The sequence below is a fragment of the Podarcis tiliguerta genome, assembly GCF_965153285.1.
Source record: "Podarcis tiliguerta genome assembly, chromosome: 9".
Classification (NCBI taxonomy): Eukaryota; Metazoa; Chordata; class Lepidosauria; order Squamata; family Lacertidae; genus Podarcis; species Podarcis tiliguerta.
Window position 1 is genome coordinate 9,219,958 of NC_139542.1, and position 26,734 is coordinate 9,246,691.

At 46.1% G+C, this 26,734-nt stretch overlaps 1 protein-coding gene across 1 annotated transcript in view; it reads left to right on the top strand.

The window, feature by feature from the left end:
* Positions 1 to 5,713: 5,713 nt before the first annotated feature.
* GC (GC vitamin D binding protein) overlaps positions 5,714 to 26,734 on the top strand; it is a 37,369-nt gene continuing 16,348 nt past the window's right edge. Inside the window, exons 1-3 of the mRNA XM_083398489.1 lie at positions 5,714 to 6,006; positions 24,387 to 24,456; positions 26,518 to 26,650. Of these exons, the coding sequence (XP_083254615.1) occupies positions 5,943 to 6,006; positions 24,387 to 24,456; positions 26,518 to 26,650 (267 nt within the window). The 5' untranslated portion in view covers positions 5,714 to 5,942. The remainder of the gene's footprint in view (positions 6,007 to 24,386; positions 24,457 to 26,517; positions 26,651 to 26,734) is intronic.

Genomic DNA, 26,734 nt, shown 5'->3' on the forward strand with positions numbered 1-26,734 from the left:
TCTCCCCTGAACCCAGTGCAATTCAACCAAGACAGCTGGAATCAGAGCACCACACATTCAATTGTATTTTCAGTTATCTTGGTTTATGATTATTTTTGCAGACGCATTTCACAAGGTTTCAGAATAGAGCTCATCTGCTGTTCAGGGTCAAAGGGTTTGTCCATACAGAGAGTGGGTTTCTAACATTTGTGGTTGCAGGACTGATCTAACCTGTCTGACAGCAGTTCTTTGGCGTCTTAAGGAGATGTCTCTGATTCTCAGCTTTGCTGCCAGAGGTCCTTTCAGCTGAGACCTTCTGCATCCATGCAAAGCAAGCGCTCTGCTATAGCTCTTCTCCTCCAGCTCTTACAATACCCCGAGTGGCAATGGATTCTGCCCTGTCCATCACAGCTTGTAGGTTCAGCTCCTGGATTTGAAAACAAGGATTCACAAATGTCCAGGAGCATATTGCCAGTTTTCGATTTCCCAAGTTATGGTACCTGGATGGAGCCATCAGGCAGAGTGAATGACAGATCCAGGGCAGGCAGGCAGGCAGGCAGTTTTATTGCACATAGCCAAAGGCTGCCACAATGTACACAGAAACATTCAACAATTAAAAGAAAATATACTGGATTGATACAAAAAACTTAAAATATTTATATTATCAAGACATTACCTGCTCTAAACAGAGCTATAAAAGTACCTTAATATACAAGTTAAGACATTTAAAAATAAAATTTATCAGCTAAGATTATCACATGGCCACTAATATATTAAGAAATAATGTTCATTGATACAATGTGCAATTATATTCGGAGTTTGGTGATGAAGATAGAATATAGCTTGATGTAGATAGGGTCAAATAAATTCATCTCCTTTACAGTTGGTGGCTACCTTGGCTATATAATTTGCTCTAATTTTCCTAGCTGCAGTTGCAAAGAGTGCTACATGCCAGGTCACATACTTATCTGTTTCTGCGAAGAGATATAAAATCATGTCAGAGGGGTTCTGGCCAGGGGACCTTGTGATTATAGGTGCTAAAAATCTTTCTCTTGCTTCATTATATAAGGGGCAGTGCAAGATATAATGCATAAGGTCCTCTACTTCAGGACATCCCCTAATGCAAACACGTTAGTTTGTTGGTATGCCTCTGTGTCTCCCATCTCTATAAGCGGGGTTTATTGTATTTAATCGTAACTCTGTAAAAGCTTTCCAAAGTTGTACAAAAGTCAATTCATTAAAATAAGATGTATGTTCATAGACCTCTCTAAGTTTAAAATATAATGGGGCGCATGTAGACGTGTACATAGAGTTTAGATCGTTTTTAGTTGCCACTGCCCTTATGGTCCGTTTAAAGATATTTTTCTGGGACAGATCCAGGGCAGTGCCTGAAAGACTCCAGCAAAAAGCCATAGTAACAGCCATCTGTTCTTGCTCCGGTGGCTGGTGCTGAGCAATAGGGGGGATAGGCTAGTGTTCTCTAATGCAGGGTCCCTGTGCTATTCAACCTGTTTGGAGAGAAAGGTTTTCAGCATGCACCAGAAGAACAGAAATAATGGGGCATCATGCTTCACACCTTATTCCTAAAGGGAGGCTGTCATGGGGAATGAGGCTAGCAATACAGTGGTGCCTCGCAAGACGAAATTAATTCGTTCCGCGAGTTTTTTCGTTGTGTGAGTTTTTTCGTCTTGCGAAGCACCACTGCATTTAAACACTGACAACGGTGGGGAGGGGCGGGGAGAAGCAGGACAGCTGCCGCAGCCGGTACCTCAGACTCACCCACACGTTGTGGCCACCGTGCAACGCGGCTGCTGGAGGGCGGCAGGGCTCAGGAGCGCGACTCCAGGGAGAGAGAGGCGCTGGCGGCAACTGCTCTCTGAGGGGAGCGCGCTAGGGGGGTGGGCAGTGGCGTAACCATCAGCCGGAAGGTGGGAGGGAGCCGGAGGAGCAGGGAAGCGAGCGTGCGTGCGTGCAGTGACCGTCGCCATGACACGAGAGGCAGGGCCGTTTCGTCTAGCGAAGCAAGCCCTTAGGAAAATCCGTCTTACGAAGCACCTCAGAAAACGAAAAACCCTTTCGTCTTGCGAGTTTTTCGTCTTCCGAGGCATTCGTCTTGCGGGGTACCACTGTAATTGCTAGTCATGATAGGTTTGTCTTAGGGGTGTAGGGATCTGTCAGTTTCAGTTTCCTCTCAGTTTCTTATTTTTCCAGGCTTAAATTAAGATCTCCACATTTCCACATCAGCTTGTGATTTCTTTTTTTTTTAAATTCCCCATGAAAATTCACCAGTAATGTAGTGCCAGTGACTCCTAATATTCACATCTGCATGGAATTTTGAACAAATATGCATGTTTTGGCAGAACCATCATCATCTGAAAAGAATGTGTTTTGATATATTATACCTGATATTTGTTGGTGGCAATGAAAAATACAGATATATAAAAAGGATAATTCCCTGGATGGCATTATCCAGGTTTGGGGCAAGTGCTCTTTGGTGCAGCACAGATTTAAAAGCCAGTGTGGTGTAGTGGTTAAGAGCGGTAGTCTCGTAATCTGGTGAACCGGGTTCGCGTCTCCGCTCCTCCACATGCAGCTGCTGGGTGACCTTGGGCTAGTCACACTTCTCTGAAGTCTCTTAGCCCCACTCACCTCACAGAGTGTTTGTTGTGGGGGAGGAAGGGAAAGGAGAATGTTAGCCGCTTTGAGACTCCTTAAAGTGAGTGAAAGGTGGGATATCAAATCCAAACTCTTCTTCTTCTTCTTCTAAAAACACGAAACATGCAGCAAAGTAAAGTGTGGAGATATAGGCTATTAAAGCCTTAAAACCCTTGTGAATTCTTTCAAAAAAATCCCCTCTTCCCCCGCATAGAAAAAGACTACATATTTGGTAAGTTTTAAATACTTTCCCCTTCATGGATCACTGCCTTGCCGTGGCGAAGGGGCTTGAAGAACTCAGAGAAGCTATGAACTATGCCGAGCAGGGCACCCAAGATGAACAGGTCATAGTGGAGAGTTTGGACCAAACGTGATCCACCTGGAGCAGGAACCGGCAAGCCACTCCAGTATCCCTGCCAAGAAAACTCCATGGACAAAGACAACAGGCATATAAAAGATATGACGCTGGAAGATGAGCCCCTCAGGTCGGAAGGCGTCCAACATGCTACTGGGGAAGAGCGGAGGACAAGTACAAGTAGATCCAGAGCTGATGAAGCGGCTGGGCCAAAGCCGAAAGGACGCTCAGTTGCGGATATGCATGGAAGCGAAAGGAAAGTCCAATGCTGTAAAGAAAAATATTGCATAGGAACCTGGAATGTAAGAACCATGAACCTGGGTAAGTTGGATGTGGTCAAAAATGAGATGGCAAGAATAAACATTGACATCCTGGGCATCAGTGAACTAAAATGGACGGGAATGGGCGAATTCAGTTCGGATGACTATCATATCTACTACTGTGGGCAAGAAACCCGTAAAAGAAATGGAGTGGCCCTCATAGTCAACAAAAGAGTGGCGAAAGCTGTACTGGGATGCAATCTCAAAAATGATAGAATGATCTCGATACGAATCCAAGGCAGACCTTTTAGCATCACAGTAATCCAAGTTTATGCACCAACTACTGGTGCTGAAGAAACTGAAATTGACCAATTCTACGAAGACTTACAACACCTTATAGAAGTGACACCAAAGAAGGATGTTCTTCTCATTATAGGGGATTGGAATGCTAAAGTAGGGAATCAAGAGATAAAAGGAACAACTGGCAAATTTGGTCTTGGAATTCAAAACGAAGCAGGGCAAAGGCTAATAGAGTTCTGTCAAGAGAACAAGCTGGTCATCACAAACACTCTTTTCCAACAACACAAGAGACGACTCTACACATGGACATCACCAGATGGGCAGCATCGAAATCTTAGTGATGTATGGAAGTGAGAGCTGGACCATAAAGAAGGCTGATCGCCGAAGAATTGACGCTTTTGAATTATGGTGCTGGAGGAGACTCTTGAGAGTCCCATGGACTGCAAGAAGATCAAACGCATCCATTCTTAAGGAAATCAGCCCTGAGTGCTCACTGGAAGGACAGATCGTGAAGCTGAGGCTCCAATACTTTGGCCACCTCATGAGAAGAGAAGACTCACTGGAAAAGACCCTGATGTTGGGAAAGATGGAGGGCACAAGGAGAAGAGGACGACAGAGGACGAGATGGTTAGACAGTGTTCTCGATGCTACAAACATGAATCTGACCAAACTGCGGGTGGCAGTGGAAGACAGAAGTGCCTGGCGTGCTCTGGTCCATGGGGTCACGAAGAGTCGGACACGACTGAACGACTAAACAACAACAAATACTTTACTTGCACACCCTCCAAAGGTCAAGTTCATGTGCATATCTATACAGCGTTTAGAAAAAAATTACACACGCAGTAAAACTTGGCTCAGCATCAGCGGTGAAAGTTCCTAAATTATTGGTCTAGGAACTCAAGAGTGACTTTTAAGACCCATGCAGTCTGAGCTGCAGCAACCAGCTCTGACCTCCTCACACATTGAGTTTCTGTGGTAGATTGGAAGCTTCATCACCTAGTCCCTCCCAAGGAGAGCTAAGCCTGTCAGGACAGCTTCCTCTATGGTGTTAACCCCTTTGTGCATTAATTAGACTAAAATATTTTGGTTATATGAGACTGGTTAACTCACAATATTGATATTATATCTTAATTATCTCTGTATATTGCATTAATAGGACGCGGGTGACGCTGTGGGTAAAACCTCAGTGCCTAGGACTTGCCGATCATATGGTTGGCGGTTCGAATCCCCGCGGCGGGGTGAGCTCCCGTCTTTCGGTCCCAGCTCCTGCCCACCTAGCAGTTCGAAAGCACCCCTAAGTGCAAGTAGATAAATAGGAACCGCTTACTAGCGGGAAGGTAAACGGCGTTTCCGTGCGCTGCGCTGGTGCCGGCTCACCAGAGCAGCTTCGTCACGCTGGCCACGTGACCCGGAAGTGTCTCCAGACAGCGCTGGCCCCCGGCCTCTTAAGTGAGATGGGCGCACAACCCTAGAATCGGACACGACTGGCCCGTACGGGCAGGCGTACCTTTACCTTTATAGCATTAATGCACTGTGTCATTTTCACATTAGAAAAGCCCTGCTGGATCAGACTAAAGATCCAGCATTCTTCTCTCCCAGTGGCAATCAGATGCCCATGGGATGCCCATAAGCAGGAGTGCTATAGCCTCTCCCACTAAAGATCTACAGCAACTGTTATTCAGAGATGAACTGCCTCTGATACTGAATATAGTACACTCTAGGGATGGGGAGAAAATTGATTTTGCTTGCATTTAAAGGTGTTCTAGCTTCTTCTGGGAAGATGCAGCTGGTAGTCCGGGAGGTCTTTTCGCAGGGAAATGTGATACCTAGTTCTCCTTGCTGCCCAATGCCCCACCCACTGACAGCCCTGGATCCCTTCAGGGCATCCAAACTGACCCACGGAGATCCGTGGCTGTCTCAGCCCAAGTTGTCTGAGGCCCAGTTCCCTCCAAACAGGCCTGATTTGCATTGGGATTCAGGACAAATATGGTGCACAGTGCTTGTCTACTCTTCTATTAGATAAATGTGCCACATTTGATGTGGAGAGTACTGTCAGAAACTAGATGATACAGCAGAGGGACCACATAGGTCCTCTCTCTTTTATGTGCCAAAACCGAGCATTCTTAAGTTAATGTTTAAAATGGAATATGGTCTGGAGTCTGTCAGCACCCACCAGTGTCTGTTTGCCTGCCGAAGAAGCTTCGGTTTATCTCAGCCAAGGATGCATTCCCCCTGCCCCACCCCAAAATTAATGATTGATCAAAAAAATTGGGAGTAAATAGATATAAGTGGCATGGCAAACTTTTCTGCCGCCTTTGTGAAGCAGCCTCTGGGAAGCAAACCGTGATCGTTTCATCTTCCCTTTAAACCTGTGCAATTGTCAGGTGACAAAAATGAAGACCGTCATCATAACCGCCTTGCTGCTCATGTTAACGTATAGCCATGCAATCGAGAGAGGTAAGGATTTTTTAAAAATATACATATGTATGCAGGCACACGTTGTGTGTTGCTGCTGTGGAAACTTCCATGGGAAATTTTGGGTTGCCTCAGACAGCAAAGAGAAAGGGTTCGATTTTCGTTCTTTCTAAGACCCTGTCAAGAGCTTCATAATATGAGCAGAAACGTTTGAGAGGATTTGCTTGGGCTTGGACAAGAAATTGCTGTTTCAATGGGTTCGTAAACTACACTGATTGCTTCTGGTCCTTGCTTGGCAGTGAGAAAGAAACTCATTATCACTTGCTTGGGAAAAATGTGTTAAGCACGTGAATTTGTAAGAGTGTTCTGAAGAGAAATATTGTGTGTGTGTGTGTGTGTGTGTGTGTGTGTGTGTGAATTGCTTGGGCATTATATGAACTCCTAGATTGTGTGTTCCCTACTTCCACATGCATGATAAAAGGTCTGAAAGACACCCATCCTAGGTTACAATTTGTGAAAATGATTTTGCTCACCTACATCACTGGCACCCCTGCTTGTTCAGAACTTAGAGGATGGAGACCTATGAACCTCTATGAACCATTGGGCCCATTTAATTAATAAATAAAACAATTTATAAATATTAATAAATATATAACATACAGTGGTACCTCAGGTTAAGTACTTAATTCTTTCCGGAGGTCCGTACTTAACCTGAAACTGTTCTTAACCTGAAGCACCACTCTAGCTAATGGGGCCTCCTGCTGCCGCGGCGTCGCCACCGCTGCACAATTTCTGTTCTCATCCTGAAGCAAAGTTCTTAACCTGAAGCACTATTTCTGGGTTAGCGGAGTCTGTAACCTGAAGCGTACGTAACCGGAAGCATATGTAACCCGAGGTACCACCGTATCTGCCTTTCAGAAGACCTCTGAAGGCAACCTCTGAAATTTTGGGTTGCCTCCGACAGCAAAGAGAAAGGGTTCGATTTTGTTCTTTCTAAGACCCTGTCAAGAGCTTCATAATACGAGCAGAAACATTTGAGAGGATTTGCTTGGGCTTGGACAAGAAATTGCTGTTTCAATGGGTTCGTAAACTACACTGATTGCTTCTGGTCCTTGCTTGGCAGTGAGAAAGAAACCCATTATCACTTGCTTGGGAAAAATGTGTTAAGCACGTGAATTTGTAAGAGTGTTGTGAAGAGAAATATTCTCTCTGTGTGTGTGTGTGTGTGTGAGAGAGAGAGAGAGAGAGAGAGAGAGAGAGAGAGAGAGAGAGAGAATTGCTTGGGCATTATATGAACTACTTCCACATGTATGTTAAAAGGTCTGAAATGACCCATCCCAGGTCACAATTTGTGAAAACGATTTTGCTCACCTCCATGTATCACTGGCACCCCTGCTTATTCAGAACTTAGAGGATGGAGACCTTTGAACCTCTATGAACCATTGGGTCCATTTAATTAATAAATAAAACCATTTATAAATATTAATAAATATATAACTCCCCAAGCACCTTGCACACCCCCAAATTGGCTCTGGGGCAGTCAAGTGAACCCCCAGAAAAGCACATGGGAAGGATAGCTCCATCCAGAAAGCTGATGTGCTTGTGCAGGCAGAACATTCATCTCTGCATGACATCAAATTCCATCCAATGTCTGGAACAACAACTCCCGTCTTCCTTGCCCATTTGTCACGCCAGCTGAGGCTGATAGGAATTGTCGTTCAGCAATATATTGAGGGCACCAGGTTGGGGAAGTCTGAATTTGATATCCCCTCTAAAGACGAAACAACAGTTTCCTAATTCATCCTAAAAAGAATTCAACAAAGCTGTTTCACTGAAACCTGAAACTCTACATGCACACAATGCCCAGTTATGCTCACTGGTGGGTATAATATCTTTTTGTTGTTGCTAATATAGAATTGAATTTAACAAGTGGCAAAGATTTCAATTGTAGAACTAGAGTTAAGCAAAGAGGTTTTTTTTTAATATCTCCTGATTTACAAAGCCAGCCACCCACTCAATTCCTCTACCCAACCCATATTTCCCAGTAAATACCAGTTCTGAAAAAGGATTTCTTTTAAAGCATTTTGACACAAAGGGAAAATATTAATTAAATATGAGAAGTAGTGCGAGAGGGAAAGGGGAGGGTGGAAGGCTCCTTGCAAAAGGGTGAGATTCCAGTAGAAAATTCATGTTGGATTAGAGAGCAATTCTAAAAGAAAGTTCAGCCAGGAAAGAAGTCTAAATGTGACCCCAACCTTGCTGCATTTGTAAAAGAATACCCCTCCTGCAATACCTGATTTGTTTTTAATATGCAAGACTATCTTTAATGATCAAATCTAAGATGGCTATCTGGAGGATCCAACATTGGCCAAGGCTGCTCTAAGACACCTTGAACTCCAGTATTTATTTATATGCTCAGAAAATCAGAATAAGTATTGGTATCAATATAGTGCAGGCATGTCCAACAGGTAGATCGTGATCTACCAGTAGATCACTGGACGTCTGCAGTAGATCACAGGTAGATCATTGGCTCCCCCCAAAGAAGCTGAACAACTGTGGCTCCCCTAAAAAAAAAGCTCAACATTTTACTTCCTCCCTGAAAAAAACTCAACTTTGACCTGAACTCCCCCAAAATGGGCCTTCCTCCTTCCTAAAAAGGCTCAACAAAAGGGAGTAGATCACGGCCAGTTTTTAACTCTGTGAGCAGATTGCATTCTCTTGGGAGTTGGCCACCCCTGATCTAGTGGATATCAACAATCCTTGAATTCAAGAGATAAATCATAGAATCAAAGAATTGCAAAGAATTGATGATCATCTGGTCCAACCCCCATTCAATGCAGCTATCCCATAGAGGGAACAAACCTGCAACCTTGGCATCATCAGCACCACACTCTAACCAAGTGAGCTATCCAAACAGGCAGCCTTCTAGCAACTGTTCAGATACAGCATTTGAACATTCCGGTTGGCCTATCCCAGTACGCCAGTTGATGCAAAATAGTCCCCCTGTTTGCCCTTCACCTCACCACTCACTTGTGTTAGAAAACTCTGGACCTCCAGGCATATCTTCAGAAATTTCGTGAGCAAGTTCTGTTGGGGCAAGAGGCTGCCTGATACTGAGTCCATCTTGCTCAGAATCATCTACAGTGTCTGTACAAGGTTCTCCAGAGTTTCAAGCACAAGTTTCTCCCAGTCTTAACTGGAGATGCCAGGGATTGAACCTGGGACCTTCTGCATGGACCTTCTCCCCAAGCACGGAGCCAAGCTCAGACGTTGAGCGAAGGAATAGAAGTCCTTGGAATATAATAAGATGCCTTGGTCCCTCTAGCCCAGTAACAGGCAATGACTATCCAAGGGGTCTCTCCCAACCCTAACTGGACATGCCAGGGATTGAATTTAGGACCTTCTGAAGACAAAACAGATGCTCTACCATGGAGCTGTGCCCCCTTCTTCAGTTGCTAAAAGCACATTTTATTTCTAGGCATTCCCAGGGTAAATGCATTATCTGGTGGATTTCCAGTCACAAAAGGGTGGACCCACCTTTGCCATGAGAATATTGCGCATTCCCTCTCCTTTTGATCTGCGTTCAGACACCGACAAGCTTTTCTCTTAAGACCTTTTCAGCCATAGAACAATACAACTCCCCAAGGCAAACGAAGGTGACATTTTCACGTTGCAAGTAGCTAACAAACAGGAACAGGGAAAACACAGGGAGCGGATTAGATGATAAAGAGCTAAATATGCACACCGAAGAATTAAGTATTGAAGCTATTCATACTTTTAAAAAAATGTGTTTTGGAACAAAAGAAAGAAAAACACTGTGGAGTCTGCTTAGAATACTTCCTTTGCTTTACCAGCACGTATATTAAAACTGGAACAAAACAATACAAATAAGTTCTACCTCTGCTGTCAGATACAGTGGCTGGAAGCTGCAGGAAGGGAGACCATTACTGCCCTCACGTCATAGCCAGGCCTGCCAGCTTCCCATAAGCATCTGACTGGCCACTGTGAGTACACAATGCTGGGTGAGATTTGCCTTTGGCCAGATTCAGCAGAGCTCTTCTTATGTTCACAGTGTGTGTCCCTCTTTTCTATTATTATTCTGCAATGTTACTTTCACAGCTGGCTGGAGAGATGAAGCTGCCATATTCTGAGTCAAAACTTTGGTCCATCTAGATCGGTATAGCTCTGCGTGACAGAGGCTCTTGGGCTCTTACACTGGAGGACCTTCATTAGACCTTCTCCCAGAGGTGATCAGGGGTGAGGAACTCCCAGTCTGTGGAGCAGATGAGGCCTGTGGTCCCTTAGAATGCAGCTCACCTCTTCCCAGACTCTGCAGGTGGAACATTCCACAGGCAAGGCATCAGATCTTCCACCGGACTATGAAACAGCAGCTTCCACCAGCCTGGCAACAGGAAAGCCTTTTAAGGATGCATGAGATTGTACCTGCAGTCTAGGGTATGGGAACAGTGTGTCCTATGGTTTGGGTGGCACTGTGATCTAAACCACTGAGCCTCTTGGGCTTGTCAATCAGAAGGTTTGAATCCCCACAATGGGGTGAGCTCCCGTTGCTCTGTCCCAGCTCCTGCCAAACTACCAGTCTGAAAGCACGCTGGTGCAAGTAGATAAATAGGTACCACTGTGGCTGGAAGGTCCAGTGCCGAGGGCCTTCTGATGGTTCCATCACTGTGAGAAGCCAAATTACAGGGAACCAGGCAGAGGGCCTTCTGAGTAGTGGCACCCGCCCTGTGGAACGCCCTCCCACCAGATGTCAAAGAGAAAAACAACTACCAGACTTTTAGAAGACATCTGAAGGCAGCCCTGTTTACAGAAGCTTTTAATGTTTAATAGACTATTGTATTTTAATATTGTGTTGGAAGCCGCTGAGCCATTATTATTATTATTATTATTATTATTATTATTTTCCATGAGTTCTGGTTTCCGTCATGGTGTTCCATTGCGCCAGAAGCGTTTTAGTCCTGCTGGCCATATGACCTGGAAAGCTGTCTGTGGACAAAGGCTGGCTCCCTCAGCCTGCAAGATGAGCGCCGCGACCCCATAGTCGTCTTTGGACTTGAATGTCCAGGGGTCCTTTACCTTTTCTATTTTTACCTTTCCCTTTGTTTCTCTCACAGTTGCAAGACAAAGATATCCTTGCACTGTTTTGCATGTGTGTTTCAAAATGCACAGTTATCCTGCCATATAGTATGAGGGCGGCATTAGCACAGCTAAGCCCATGCTATTTAGGCAAGCTAGGCCAGGGACAGGGAATACAGTGGTACCTCGGGTTACAGACGCTTCAGGTTACAGACTCCACTAACCCAGAAATAGTACCTCGGGTTAAGAACTTTGCTTCTGGATGAGAACAGAAATCATGCTCCGGTGGCAGCAGGAGGCCCCATTAGCTAAAGTGGTGCTTCAGGTTAAGAACAGTTTCAGGTTAAGAACGGATCTCCAGAACGAATTAAGTACTTAACCCCAGGTACCACTGTACTCGGCCCTCCAGATATTGCTGAACTTCAACTCCCATCATCCCTTGTCCTTAAACATGCTTGCTGAGGCTGATGGCAGCTGTAGTCCAGCAACATTTGGTGGGTCAAAGATTCCCCCATAGCTGAGCTAGGCAGTTATTAAGTGAGTTCCCCACCCAACCCCACAACTATGCTACAGATTGTTCCCCCTTACCAGGAGCTGCCAGTGGGGAGGGGCTATTTGCAGCTGTGTTGCTGCCACCTACTAGAATGGGCAGGGGGTGGCAAGGGCAGGGCAGTTTGAGCACACAAGTCAATTGGGCAGTCCCATTGGGATGCCCAAACTGCATCAAGGGCTCCACAGCCCTGCCTCATCACTGTTGCAGGACATGGTAGCGATGCCATTGCCAGACCAGGTGCACTGCACTGCCTCTGCCAACTGAGAACTGGGGGGCCAGAGTTGTGTGCATGATGTCAGGACATCGAAGGAGCCAGGGGGTGGAGCTGGACATGGCTCCTCCCACTGCTGCCCCTGGCTAGGGGCTGCTTCCCCACACCAGCTCCTCGGAAGCAGCAAGAGGAAAAGGAGCCGCCCACTGCCCCCCCTCATTGAACATGGCGGGTGCCCCTCCCCCAAAATATTGGGGGTCCCCAAAAGGGCTCGGCCCCCAGGAGATGACACCCCGGCCTCTGCCCACTGCTCACCCCTGCCTCTTGCCCTTACAGGCATTTCTCAACAGAAGCAAACAAATTATTTGCAATAGCTACACAACCCTAGGCGGGGATCTTCAAACCCTGTGAATCCAAAGGTAGATGTGGAAGGGGCTTTCAGTCTTACCCTTGCTTAGCAAATATAACGGGCTGCTTTCCATCTCACCACTTCTCTCTCTCTCTCGTCCCAACCACGGCCCCCTCAGGAGCTAAATGTATACAGTGGTACCTCGGGTTACAGCCGCTTCAGATTACAGACTCCGCTAACCCAGAAATAGTACCTCGGGTTAAGAACTTTGCTTCAGGGTGAGAACAGAAATCGTGTGGCGGCGGTGTGGCAGCAGTAGGAGGCCCCATTAGCTAAAGTGGTGCCTCAGGTTAAGAACAGTTTCAGGTTAAGAACGGACCTTCAGAACAAATTAAGTTCTTAACCCGAGGTACCACTGTAGATGGAATGGGCCAATGTGTATGGCGGCGAAAGGGTGATGGGGCAGAACAAAGCTCCTTTTCCGCCCCCTCCCCAAGGGCCAGGCTATGGACAAACACACATCTCCTTTGTTAAAGGAGGAGATCGCCTGTCTCTACTTTGGAGAGGCTTCTTGTGTCATTGAAAGTGCGCCTCTCTGGTTATTTGGCAAACACATTTGTTCATTTGTTCCTGGGACAGAAGGCGTTCTCTCTATCGCTCTCATGCCCTCCCTCATTAAGCCTCAGAGTATTTTCCTGAGCCTAAAGACTACAAATTACATGGTAATTAATGCTTCAATTGCTCTGGAAAGGCAGTTGAAGTGATGCTCTGTTTTTATCAACGCTCTAATTGGATTTTCTTGATGTGATAAATGGAGAGGCCTCCACGTTAAGCAGCCAAATGTGTTTTCAAAGCCAGTAAAAGTTCCGGGAGCTTCTTCATCTGCAGCCCTCTTTGACTAAGCTGTGTCCCAGGCCTAAACAACAACAACATATGATTATTATTATTATTATTATTATTATTATTATTATTATTATTATTAATTTATACACCACTCTGCATCCAAAGAGCTTAGGGCATTTCACAAAGTAAAATAAACCCACAGTGTCTATAGTGTGCTCCAATGGCTCAATTTGCCATATTTTGCCTGGGGACCAAAAATTATTTGCTTTTTGACCAGGTCGCCATGTCCCAAAATACACACACTCTCCGCCCCCCATCTCATTATTGTGTTAAATCAAGAAAGGTTTGCAGGGTCTTTTTGCAGATGGTGAGGCAGAAGTGGCTAAGAGTTAAGCCAAATTTTATCAGCATATATTTTTTGGAGAAATGTTCTGAGATTTCTTTCTTTTTCTCACCCCTCCACCCTTCCGCAGCCCCGACCTCTAAACAAGACTGACTTCTGGCCTTTTGTTCTTGTGTGTTCGCCAGTGACCTCACTTCCTGCCAGGGAAGTGAAGGAAGACCCAGTGGCGTAGCGTGGGGGGTGCAGGGGGGGCCAGCCGCACCGGGCGCAACATTTGGGGGGGCGCGCTCACAGCTCTCTGTCCCTACCTGGCTCACTCACTCTCTCTCACTGCAGTGCTGGCTGTGCGAATCTGATCCGAGCCACCAGGTCGCCGCCCACTGTCAAGGGGGGGGGTGCCAGGCGTGCGGTGCGGTGCAGAGAGAGAGCGAGGGACTATCTGGGGGAGGGACAGTGCAGTGGGGGGCGCAAATTACTTGCCTTGCCCCGGGTTAGGGGGCTCAAATTACTTGCCTTGCCCCGGGTGCTGACAACCCACGCTACGCCACTGGGAAGACCTGCCTTCTCAAAGCATCTTTAGCTAGTAGCTTCTGCGCTCTTCAGTCATGCAAAGAGATACTTAACGAAATTGGCTAGAGCCATTAACTCAATAAATGGATTGGTTTGAGCACTTAAGGATACCCTCCAGCTGCAGAAGCCCATTTTACAGATATAAAACCACAGGCTGGAAGACAACATCACACCTAAGCCTTTCCTGTCCTGCCACCAAGCCTATGACAATATTGTAAAATTGGTCATCCCTAGCCTAAATAGAGATTATCACCTTCACAAAAATTACTCTTCAGCTTAAGAAAGGAAAACTCCATACCCTCCAACATTTCTCTGAGGAAAATAGGGATGTCCTATTCCATAATAATTTTAGTATTTATACCTCACCTATCTGACTGGCTTGCCCCAGCCACTCTAGGTGGCTTCCAAATTAATTATATAAAAACATAATTAAACTTTTAAAAACTTCCCTACACAGGGCTGCCTTTGAATGCCTTCTAAAGCTTGTATAGTTACTTATCTGCTTGACTCGGGGGGTGGGGGTGTCGCATAACTAAATACCCCCCGATGAAAATAGGGACGTCCAAAGGAAAAGCAGGACATTCTGGGATAAAATCATAAACCAGGATGGCTTCTCTAAATCAGGGACGTCCTTGGAAATTAGGGACACTTAGGGGGTCTGGAATTCTCAGAGTGGTTTAAGAATCAATCCCACTTCCCAGAGAATTCCGAGAATTGTAGCTCTGGGAGGCAACTCCTGCAGCCAAGCTGGTGCCAAATGTATTTTTTTCCTTTCATTTGGACCACATCAGCGAGGCCGAGAGTGGGGTGCTGTCATCTGGGCAGCCCAGGACCTCCATCCACACTCCCCAAGCTTGCGTCCCAGGGAGATCACTTCAGTGCTGCCAACACAGCTCCCATCATTATTTTGGGGATGCCATGACTGTTTAAAGTGGTATGGTACTGCTTAAAATGTACAGTGGTACCTCGGGTTACATACGCTTCAGGTTACAGACTCCACTAACCCAGAAATAGTACCTCGGGTTAAGAACTTTGCTTCAGGATGAGAACAGAAATCGTGCTCTGGTGGCGCAGCGGCAGCGGGAGGCCCCATTAGCTAAAGTGGTGCTTCAGGTTAAGAACAGTTTCAGGTTAAGAATGGACCTCCAGAATGAATTAAGTACTTAACCTGAGGTACCACTGTACCTCAGGTACCTCAGGGAAGTTTTTAATGTATGACATATTAGTGTATTTTTGGTCTTTGTGGAAGCCGCCCAGAGTGGCTGGGGAAACCCAGCCAGATGGGCAGGGTATAAATAATAAATTATTATTATTATTATTATTATTATTATTATTATTATTATTATTATGCAAACAAGACCTGAGACTTTCTCCACAGCCCTGGCTAGCCACCCGAAGCAAGCTCCTCCCCGATTACCCTGTGGATATAGCAAAGCGTGTTCTCCTTCAGGGAGAGCACGTGTTGCGGTGGGGTCTACTGAGCCACCCCTCTGTTACCAGGCAGAGTCTCTAAAGATGGCCTGGGGCAGTGATTGGTTCACTGGGTTGCTGGGGTAAAAGTTATGTTGCAATTTTGGTGGGAGGGGTAAAAGGTTTATATACTCTGCACGCAGCCTTGTACTTTCTCTTTTGCTGCGTGCACCGGATCACCCGCCCACCCGCCCTAGAGTAAGGGGTTGTTGCGTTGACATTGCTATTGCCTATCATGGGGTCATCTGCCTTTGAGCAGGGGCCTGGTAGGAATTTTTCCACCTGGCAAATTGGCTGGCTGGGTGGTTTTTGCCTACTGCGTAGCAAATCGTCACAACTTGTAAGGTTGTGGTTAGGCATTGGTTATAAATTGGTGGAGGAGGGGTTAGGATAGGCTGTGCCTGCCCCTCCATGGTTGCTGCAGAAAGGGAATTCCGTTAAAGGAATCCTGGGGCTTGCCATCTTTTCGTCCAATCCCTGGAATGGGACTAGGGCCGGCAAGCCTTCGGGGAGCAGGCGGGTGAGAGTTGAGGGTCTGTGTCTCAGCTCCAATTCCTCCCCGACTTGCTTTCCCCCGCACTGTCTTTCGGTGGTGCCCGGAAGTCAGTTCTGTCCCCAGGCGGGGGGACAGATAGTCTTAACCAATGCCTAAACAACCACTCACGGTTTGTATTTGAATAAAGTTGTGGCCAAAATCATGCCAAAAATCTTAAACAAAAATTACGTGTCTGTTGTGAGTTATTTGGGGGGTGGATTGGGGACCTCGACACGCAACTGTTTTTGTAGGCAAAGGTCATTAGAGCAGGATAATGACCCTGAGATAACTGTCCTTCTCAGTTGCACAAGACAGCCTTGACCAAACAGAAAATACGTGTGCAGGGTGTACTAGTCCTATGCTCGATTGAGAAATCCTTGCAGCAATTTACCAGAAATAAAAGGCATTTCAGTGCCGGAGTGATGCTGGCTTATTAAGCTGTAGATAAAAACAAGCTTTTTGCTGTTGTTGCTGCTGCTACTACTGCTGCTGTATAGCATTTGTTCCAGTTGCTGCCACTGCTACGCTATAAGATCTGTAAAGTCTCAATAATCTGTGTCTCCCAGTCCTTACTGGTGATGCCTGAGACTGAAGGTGGGACCTCCTGTGTTATGATGATCATGATACAAATTAAATTAAATTTGTTATTAATTAAAATTGTATGCTGCCCTTCAGCCAGTGTGGTGTAGTGGTTAAGAGTGGTAGTCTCGTAATCTGGTGAACCGGGTTCACGTCTCCGCTCCTCCACATGCAGCTGCTGGGTGACCTTGGGCCAGTCACACTTCTTTGAAGTCTCTCAGCCCCACTCACCTCACAGAGTGTTTGTTGTGGGGGAGGAAGGGAAAGGAGAATGTTAGCCGCTTTGAGACTCCTGAAGGGGAGTGAAAGGCGGGATATCAAATCCAAACTCTTCTTCTTCTTCTTCTTCATCTGTAGATCTCAGGGTGATTCACAGCATAAAAATAACAAAACAACATTAAAAAACAAAATAACAAAAGAAAAACACAAAATACATAATAAAACCAAGAACAAAAAAAGCACAAATGAATACTACTCCCCACACACAAACACATTTAAAAGGACATAGGATGTTAATCCGCCAAAGGCCTGATTGAAGAGGAACATTTTTGTCTGGTGCCTAAAGGTGAATAGTGAACTTCCCCTGGGAGAGGATTCCACTAATGGGAAACCACTGCGTTCTCGTGTTGCCACCCTCCAGATCTCTCGAGGAGGAGGCACACAAAGAAGAGCCTCAGAAGATGATCGCAGGGTGGAGGTCAGTTCACATGGAGACAGGTGGTCCTTGAAGTATTGTGACCCTGAGTCGCTTAAGTCTTCATAGGTCAAAACCAGCACTGTGAATGCTCTGGTTCTGTGATACCTGCTCTACAAAATGTCCCGGAGTTGTGCTCCCTTCTGCAGCACCACCATCTCTCCCATGGCTACAATTCCAGAACCCAGTTAACCCAAAACCTTATGGAAGGGTCATAGCTCAGTGGCAGAACATCAGCTTTGCACGCCAAAAGTTCAATGCCCGGCATCTTCAGGTTAGCAGCGGTTCTCAACCTGTGGGTCCCCAGATGTTTTTGGACTACAACTCCCATCATCCCTGAGCTCTGGCCTTGCTAGATAGGAATGATGGGAGTTGTAGTCCAACAACATCTGGGGACCCACAGGTTGAGAACCGCTGGGTTAGAGGATCCCTCTGACTGCTACCAGTCGTTGCAGAGATTACTGAGCTAGATGGACCAATAGTGTGACTCAGTATGAGGCAGCTTTCTGTGTTCCTACCTACGTTACTGGACAGCTCAGTTGGTTAGAGCATGGTGCCGATAATGCCAAGGTTGCAGGTTCGATTCCCATAAGGGACAGCTGTGTATTCCTGCATTGCAGGAGGTTGGACTAGATGATCCTCATGTTTCCTTCCAACTATATGATTCTATGACTGATCTTCACAACAGGAGCAGAAACCTTTGAAAACTTGGAAGCAAAAAAAAAAAAAAAAATACTTGCAGATCTGTTGTTTGGATGGGGAGGACTAGCATACAAATCAAAACACGGTATGTATCTGCAAATATCTGCAAACAAACCTAGACAGCACCTTAAAAAGCAGAGACATCACCTTGCCGACAAAGGTCCGTATAGTTAAAGCCATGGTTTTCCCAGTAGTAATGTATGGAAGTGAGAGCTGGACCATAAAGAAGGCTGATCGCCAAATAATTGATGCTTTTGAATTAAGGTGCGGGAGGAGACCCTTGAGAGTTCCATGGACTGCAAGAAGATCAAACCTATCCATTCTTAAGGAAATCAGCCCTGAGTGCTGACTGGAAGGACAGATCCTGAAGCTGAGGCTCCAATACTTTGGCCACCTCATGAGAAGAGAAGACTCCCTGGAAAAGACCCTGATGTTGGGAAAGATGGAGGGCACAAGGAGAAGGGGACCACAGAGGATGAGATGGTTGGACAGTGTTCTCGAAGCTACCAGCATGAGTTTGACCAAACTGCGGGAGACAGTGGAAGACAGGAGTGCCTGGCATGCTCTGGTCCATGGGGTCACGAAGAGTCGGACACGACTAAACGACTAAACAACAGGAGTGCCTGGCATGCTCTGGTCCATGGGGTCACAAAGAGTCGGACATGACTAAACAACACATCTGCAAATATAGCCCAGGTTTTGATTCAGTCTTTTCGGGAGAGAAATACTCCATGGAATTGAATGTAAAAGTGGATGTAAAAGCCACCACCGTTTCCCCAGATTCCCCACTTGCATTTAAACCGATGGCTGTCTCTCCGGAGGCCGAGCCAGCACACTTACGCAGCTACTCGGTGAGATTAGCTATTCATTAATAAGCCCTTCAGCACAAATGGAAGCTACGTGAGTTGCAATATTCTCTTTTGAGGTTTCATAATGGAGACGCAGTGTGTTATTTCATTGGAATCATATTGACTTCTGTATGTTTCTCCGGGATATTTCCAGCCAGAACAATATGCGCTAGCAAATCCTCGCTCTTTCGACAATGTGCGTCGCAATAGTGCCCTCTTCGGGTTCTTACTGGAACAGAAATCTCCTTCTCCCTTTTGTTAACAGGCAAGGGGCGAGAGAAGCAACAGGATAGTCTAGACCCCAAACCAGCATGATAAGGCACATCTGTTAAGTGCGGGGGTTCTCAGAGTGGGCCGTACCACCCCCTGTGGGGCAGTGCAATTACCTGGGAAGGGGCGCTAAGAGGCAGGGGGCACTGAAGGTGTAAATGACTATGAGACTTTGAACAGCTAGTATCACTGAATCAAGTTCATCAGTTTTGTTGAATGAATTAAACTGAATAGTTTCAATTGGATTTTCAATCAATGTGCACCCAATTGTTACTGTCTTGAATTTCATTGTGTTGTTGTCTTAGTGGGTTGTGCAAACCGCTATTTTGAATAATGGTAGGAGGCATAGGACATGAGTTTATGGGATGAAGGGGTTCAACTCCTGTGACCCCTCTACCACCTCCTTCCCTCTTAGGAGTAGTGTGGAGGGGGCGACATGAACAGTTGCCCTGGGTGCAAAATTGTTAGGGGCACAAAATTTCAACACCTGGTGCAGTCTCAATGTGCTTCTGTTGCTGGCCTCGATCCTGTATACCTGAAGGAGCGTCTCCACCCCCATCATTCATCCCAAACACTGAGATCCAGCACCAAGGGCCTTCTGGCAGTTCCCTCATTGCGAGAAGTGAGGTTATAGGCAACCAGACAGAGGGTCTTCTCGGTAGTGGCGCCTGCCCTGTGGAATGCCCTCCCTTCAGATGTCAAGGAAATAAGCAGCTATCTTATTTTTAAAAGACATGTGAAGGCAGCCCTGTTTAGGGAAGTTTTTAATATTTAATATGTATTGTTTTTAACACTCGATTGGGAGCCGCCCAGAGTGGCTGGGGAAACTCAGCCAGATGGGTGGGGTATAAATAATATAGTAGAAGTAGTAGCTTCTCTATACAAACCAGGAGGTGACCTTTCCCAACAATGGAACAACTCTTCTTTTCTTATCTCTGCACCTGCTATCTCTTGGGCAGGGATTGGCAGCCTAAGTCCCATGGACCACAAGTGGCCCACGGGGGTCATTTAACCAGCCCATAAGCCACCCCCAAACCGAGCCGCCCACTCGGTGAGTCTCTGCGTGCTGCACTAAACTGGCACAGTGCGGTGCAGGGACTCGCTTTCGTGTCGCCGGAAATCGTGTCTGCGCAGACACAGACACTGGAAATCGTGGGAGGGGTGTGTGATTCGGCCCACAGAGGGATCTCCGCTGGAGTGAACTGGCCCAGGCAAGGTAAACCTTGCCATCCCCTGCTCCTGGGTGACATGGACGCCTTTAGGCAGTTGGATGCACGTGCATATTCAGTACGCTTCCCTCCTTCCCACCCTGCTCTCCAAGCTGCCCTGGGCACTGGCAGCCCACGCTATGCCACTGGTCTTGGTGCCCCCTTTAGTTAATCCCACCTCCTCACACAGGAACTATTGCTCTAAAAGAAGTTGGGTACTACCACTCAGGAAGGGGAATGTACAACACAAAATTGTAAAACAGGGTCTGAGTAAAGCACTTTGAATTTTTCTCTACTGTCAAGCACTGTATAAATTTTATAATTCACAGGAATTCACTGTTGGACTTTCTCCTTTCCACTCTAATACCATCTTCAGCAGAACCTATAGCCATTGTGAAACAATTTCAAATGTTCAGTTTGGTACAGGGATGGAGCAGGGATGAGGAGCCAGGAGCCTTCTAGTTATCTGTTGGACTACAACTCCCATCTTCCCTGACCGCTGGCTGTGTGGGCTGGGGCTCATGGGAGACAGAGTCTAACAACTTCCAAAGAATCACTGATTCCACATCCCTGCCTGTAGAACTCACTTGCTTTGCAAGATCTTGCACTCATTCTAACTTTTTCTCAAATGTTGCTTCAAAAAGACAAAGAATCCTGCCTGCTTCTTGCAGCTTTTGGCACTTCATGGATTGCCTCTGTTTATTTATTTATAGACTTGAGTAATGCACCTTCAAAGTGAATATTATGTATGCTGCATTCTCTAACACTCCCATACTTTCTTATTTTCTTTTTATACTGCATTTAATGAACCTCTCTTTTTTCCTTTGCATCCTCCTCCATTTATTTTCAAGGAGCCGAGTCTACTTTTCACTCATTTGTTTCCCTGGGAGCTGCTGGGAGCACCTGGATGGCGCCGATATGGTTGCTTTTAGTTTTACTTATTTTATTATTTCCCTGAAATACCATCTTCGCATTCTCTCCTCTTTCTCTATTCTCCACTTCTGTAGACTAACCTGCATTTTTAAGAACGCATATTTATTTTATCAGTCTTTTTTTTCTAAGATGCTTGTTTTCCAAACTTATACAGACCAACTCAGTATTGATTATTCTTCTGTTCCTGTCTATTTCTCTACCTCTTTGCTAGTTTCTACTCTCCAATGCCCTTGGCCTCTGTACTGAATCGCTTCCTAAAACAGAAGTTGTAATCTTTCTGTTTTCTCATTATTATTGCTCTAAGGCAGTGGGGGGGTCATTCCCAGGGTCAAAAGTGGCCCTCCAGCCCCCTCTATCTGGCCCTCTCAGAATGCATCCTAGACTAAACTCCTCACTGGTGCTGCTTCACAGACAGCCTCTGGCAGATTGAGTGGATGAGACTAAGAGTGGGTTCAGTTTTCAAGAGAAGGCTGTTTCTAAACCTGCTGTAGAGGGAACTGAGTGGCAGATGGGGCTCGTGAATCTGGGTAGGTAGCCCATCTAGAAGAGAAACTCTGACCCTAAACCTCCCCTACCTTGTGGGATATCTTCAGGAGAAGAAAAGGCTAAGGAGCATACCCTACACACATCAGGAGTAGAGTCCATAAGATCGTTGTGTTAGAATTCCTGCTCCATAATTGCAGTCATTGGATTGTTGTCTGTCACATGATGGTGTATGTTTTGACTCCACAGAGTGGGATGTGATGGAGACAAGATGTTTGTGTTACTGTGTTCCGTGAAGTGGGACTATTGTCCTTTGTTCTTTTTCTCTTTGCTGTCTGATGCTAGAGAGGTAGCCACGTTGCAGTGCTCTGTGTGTGTTTATATGTAAATAAAGTAGATTAGCCAAAATGCTGAGTTGCTGAGGTCTGTTACGCAACTGCGAAGACTCTGCAGATCCCTAAGTGTGCCGATGTCGGTTGGCACTGGTCGCTGTGATGTTCGGGCTGAAGAAAGCCTTTGAAGCTCCCAAACAATCGACCAGAAGAGAAGGAACATGCCAGTTGGGCATGTGTCTCTGCCAGGGTCCTACTTGAGTGTAGGCTGAACTCCTGACATATTGGATGGCGCCTTCTGGCAGCTCCTGGAGCCAAGCTGCTGACAAGTGTATTGCTCTGCTTTCCTTTGAGCCTCATCAGCGAGGGCAAGAGAGCCCAGCACCTCCAGACACACTGCCCAGCCTTGCACCCCAGGGAGGTCACTTCAGTGCTGCTAATGCAGCTGTTTGACTTCACCCCCAGAGGCACACTCCATTGTCTCTCAAAACAGACAGATGCCAACGATTCATGAGCATGCAGCTTGATTTGCACATGGGGTGTTTATACATCTTCCCATTCATCTTTCATTCGCCCGACACTTTTCTAGCTATTTCTCTTTTCACTCGCCAGGTGGCAAAAAAAAAAAGAAAAAGACAAATTCCATTGTTTAAAGTGGATTTAAACTGCCAGAGTATTTTCGCCCACTCTTAACTGCACAAAACGTCCTTGAATCCCACTACTCTTCTGAGTAATACCCTTCCCCACCCTTTCACTATATATAAGGGTCTGGTGACTTCTGTTTCAATGTATCTGAAGAAGTGTGTATGCACACGAAAGCTCATACCAATAACAAACTTAGTTGGTCTCTAAGGTGCTGATGGAATGAAAAAAAAATATATTATTTTGTTTGTTTCAACTGCAAAGAATGACAGTCTCGAAGCTCCCAGAAGAGACCACAAACCCTTCCTTCATTGTTGGGGTTTCCATGCTCTCTCTCTCTCTCTACCCAAAGCCTTCGCCCAGAATTAATGAGCAGAAACAGCAATTTCCCTTAGAAATTCTCAGCTTTTGCTTCTAGAACATAACATACTCATTTCCAAAATGTGCAGTGAGGATGAAAGAAGCAGCGGTAAAAAGGATGCTGGGATGTTTTATTTTATTACATTTTGCAGCCCTATTAGCCTTAATGAATCAAGAGGAGACAAGAGAGGAATTGTGGAAATTGGGGCCCTGGAGGGGAGGAAACGAGAGAGGTGGGTTTCGGATAAAATATCTTCCCCTTGGTGATTGTCAAGACTCATTTCAGCACCGTAAGCACTCGGTGGCAATTGCTGAAACAGTGAGCTGTCTTTAGGTTGTGACTTATGCCACTCCAAGAGATGCGGGTGGCGCTGTGGGTTAAACCACAGAGCCTAGGACTTGCCGATCAGAAGGTCAGCAGTTCGAATCCCCATGACGGTGTGAGCTTCCATTGCTCGGTCCCTGCTCCTACCAACCTAGCTGTTCGAAAGCACGTCAAAGCACAAGTAGATAAATAGGTCCCGCTCCGACGGGAAGGTAAACGGTGTTTCCGTGTGCTGCTCTGGTTTGCCAGAAGCGGCTTAGTCATGCTGGCCACATGACCCAGAAGCTGTACGCCGGCTCCCTCAGCCAATAAAGTGAGATGAGCGCCGCAACCCCAGAGTCGGCCACAACTGGACCTAATGGTCAGGGGTCCTTTTGTGCCTCTCCAAAGGTGTAAGCCATCTTCCAGAAACTGTTCCTAACCTGGAGTTATTGAAGAATAAACAGCAGCATGCTTTCAGGATCTTTAAGCTCGGCCATTATCAAGCAAGCAACCTCCCCCCCCCAATTTTTATTAAATTTTCTGTTTTACATTTTAGAATATTCGTTTAAACAACCTTAACATATCCATGACTTCCCTTCTTCTTCCCTTCCCATGGGTTAGCAAAGTCTGTAACCTGAAGCGTCTGTAACCTGAGGTACCACTGTATATCATTTTCCAAAAAAATTTAACTTCTCTACTTTCCCACCACATATGAGGGGAAGACTATTGATGGCTACAAAGCCATGATGGCTATGCCCTGCCTCCACAACTGAAGAAAGCAAATGTTTCTGAATACCAGTTGCTAGAAACCACAGGAAAGTGCTCCTCGGCTCAAATCCTGGTCACAGGTTTCCACCAGACATCTTGTTGACCACTGTAAGAACAGGATACTGGACTAGATGGGCTTTTGGCCTGATCCAGCAAGCTTGTATTATGTTCTTATTATCGAACTCCATCATGGCTCCGGAGAATTCAATCCTCATTTTATTGATGACTGGTGACAATGATGATAACAGTAACTGGGGTGATATGGTAGTTCTTTGAAATGCAAACGGGCTCTTGAATTAATTGCTCTTCCTCCTGTTTGGTTTTTCAGGACGGGATTACATGAGAGACAAAATCTGTCAAGAATTCAACCACTTGGGGAAAGACAAATTCCGTTCTCTGTACGTATTTTTGAAGGCGACGCCTGTTCAGAGCCGCACACCTGCTGTCATTCAGACCAGCCAAAATGGGGAAGCTCTGGCAGTAAAAGGGAGATATCAAATATCTGTTTCTGAACAGGGCTGCCCTTGTTTGGTTTCGAAAATACTGAGCCAAGCCGGGTGGGGGGAGCCAGAACCCAATAACTTAAGGAGAGAGTTTGGTGGATCACACAGCCATTTGGTAAGGCACGCTGAATCTGAGGGAGAAATCATCATCATCATCATTTATTTATATCCCGCCCTCCCCAGCCGAAGCCGGGCTCAGAGCGGCTAACAACAATAAAAGTAACACAGTTTACATAAAATCACAATCAATTAATTGAAATATATTCTAAAATCAATTCATTCTAAAATCAATTCAGAATCAAATTAATGGCAACCATTGGGCTAGAGTTCTGTGAGGATTGCCAAAAGAGGGGGTCAAACTGTGCCTTGGCCAAAGGCCGGTGGAACAGCTCTGTCTTGCAGGCCCTGCGGAAAGATGTCAAGTCCTGCAGGGCCCTAGTCTCTTGTGACATAGTGTTCCACCAGATTGGGGCCACAGCCAAAAAAGCCCGGGCTCTGGTTGAGGCCAGCCTAACCTCCCTGTGGCCCAGGATCGCCAAGATGTTTTTGTTTGAAGACCATATGGTCCTCCGTGGGACATACCAGGAGAGGCGGTCCCATAGCTCCTACTGCATTGTGGGTGGAGACTGCCAGAATGTGGAACTGAATGGCTTTTCGTGTCTAGGGTTTTGGTGGCTGCAGCTGGTGGCCACAGTATAGCGTGGAAATATTTGGGGTTTTTTTACCCTTATTAAACAAAATTGATATATTGTTTGATTGCAACAAAGCCCTTGGGATCCCTCCCAACTCCACAATTCCATGTTTGTCATTTTGTTTGTTTGTTTGTCTGTCTGTCTGTCTGTCTGTTTTGCATTCCACCCTTCATCCATAGATCCCAGGGCGGTTCACAACATAAAAATGCAAGATAAAAAACACAAAGTACATGATATAAAAAATAAGAAGAAAAGTAAACCAATGAGCCCCACCCCTTTCCCACAACACATTTCACAAGGTATCAAATGTTAACCAGCCAAAGACTAGGACTAGTCACCTGAGAAACAGTTTCTATCCAAATGCAATTTTGGTTTTAAACGCAGTGTAAGGAGTCTCTATGGGAGTATATTGCATTTAATTATGGGGTATCAGAGTCTTTAAGGGGCTAACCGGGTTGGGATAGCTGGGATAGCAGGCTTGTTGGTTTTTGAATGTCTTATGTAGATTATTGTAGATACGTATTGTATAGTATCGTGTCGTTATCGTATCGCCTGGTTGAAGAGGAATATTTCTGCCTGGGTCATAAAGGTATACAGTGGTGCCTCGCAAGACGAAAAGAATCCGTTCCGCGAGTCTCTTCGTTTTGCGGTTTCTTTCGTCTTGCGAAGCAAGCCCATTAGCGGCTTAGCGGCTTAGCGCTATTAGCGGCTTAGCGGGTTTAGCGGATCAGCTGATAAGCGGCTTAGCGGATCAGCTGTTAAGCGGCTTAGCGGATCAGCTGTTAAGCAGCTTAGCAGATCAGCTGATAAGCGGCTTAGCGGCTTGGGAAAGAGGGGGGGGAGGGAACAAACCCCGCAGGAACTCGCAAGACATTTTCATCTTGCGAAGCAAGCCCATAGGAAATTCGTTTTGCGAAGCTCCTCCAAAACAGAAAACCCTTTCGTCTAGCGGGTTTTCCGTCTTGCGAGACATTCGTCTTGCGGGGCACCACTGTATAATGAAGGTGCCAGGCAAACCACCCTGGGGAGAGCAATCCACAAGTGGGGAGCCACCACAGAAAAGGCCCATTCTCATGTTGCCACTATCTGGACCTCTCAAGGAGGAGACACATGAAGGAGGGCCTCAAAGGATGCTCTCAGGGTTCGTGTAGGTTCATATAGAGAGAGGTGGTCCTTGAGCCATTTAAGGCTCCATAGGGCAAAACCAGCACTTTGGATTATACTAAGATTATTATAATACCCTTTCCCTCCTGTTGGTTCGCAGAGCAATTATCATGAACAGCAGGAAGTATACCAACAGCACCTTTGAGGAAGTCAAGAGTATCGCGGTGGAGATTGTCGCCCTTGCGGAAAAATGCTGCGTTGAGGGAGCCGACCCGGAATGCTACACAACAGAGGTACACAAGCATATATGTGCACCCAGACCTTCTCGGTGCTAAGTGGTACCAACTTGAGGAGAACATTGGGGGGTATGGCAGGTG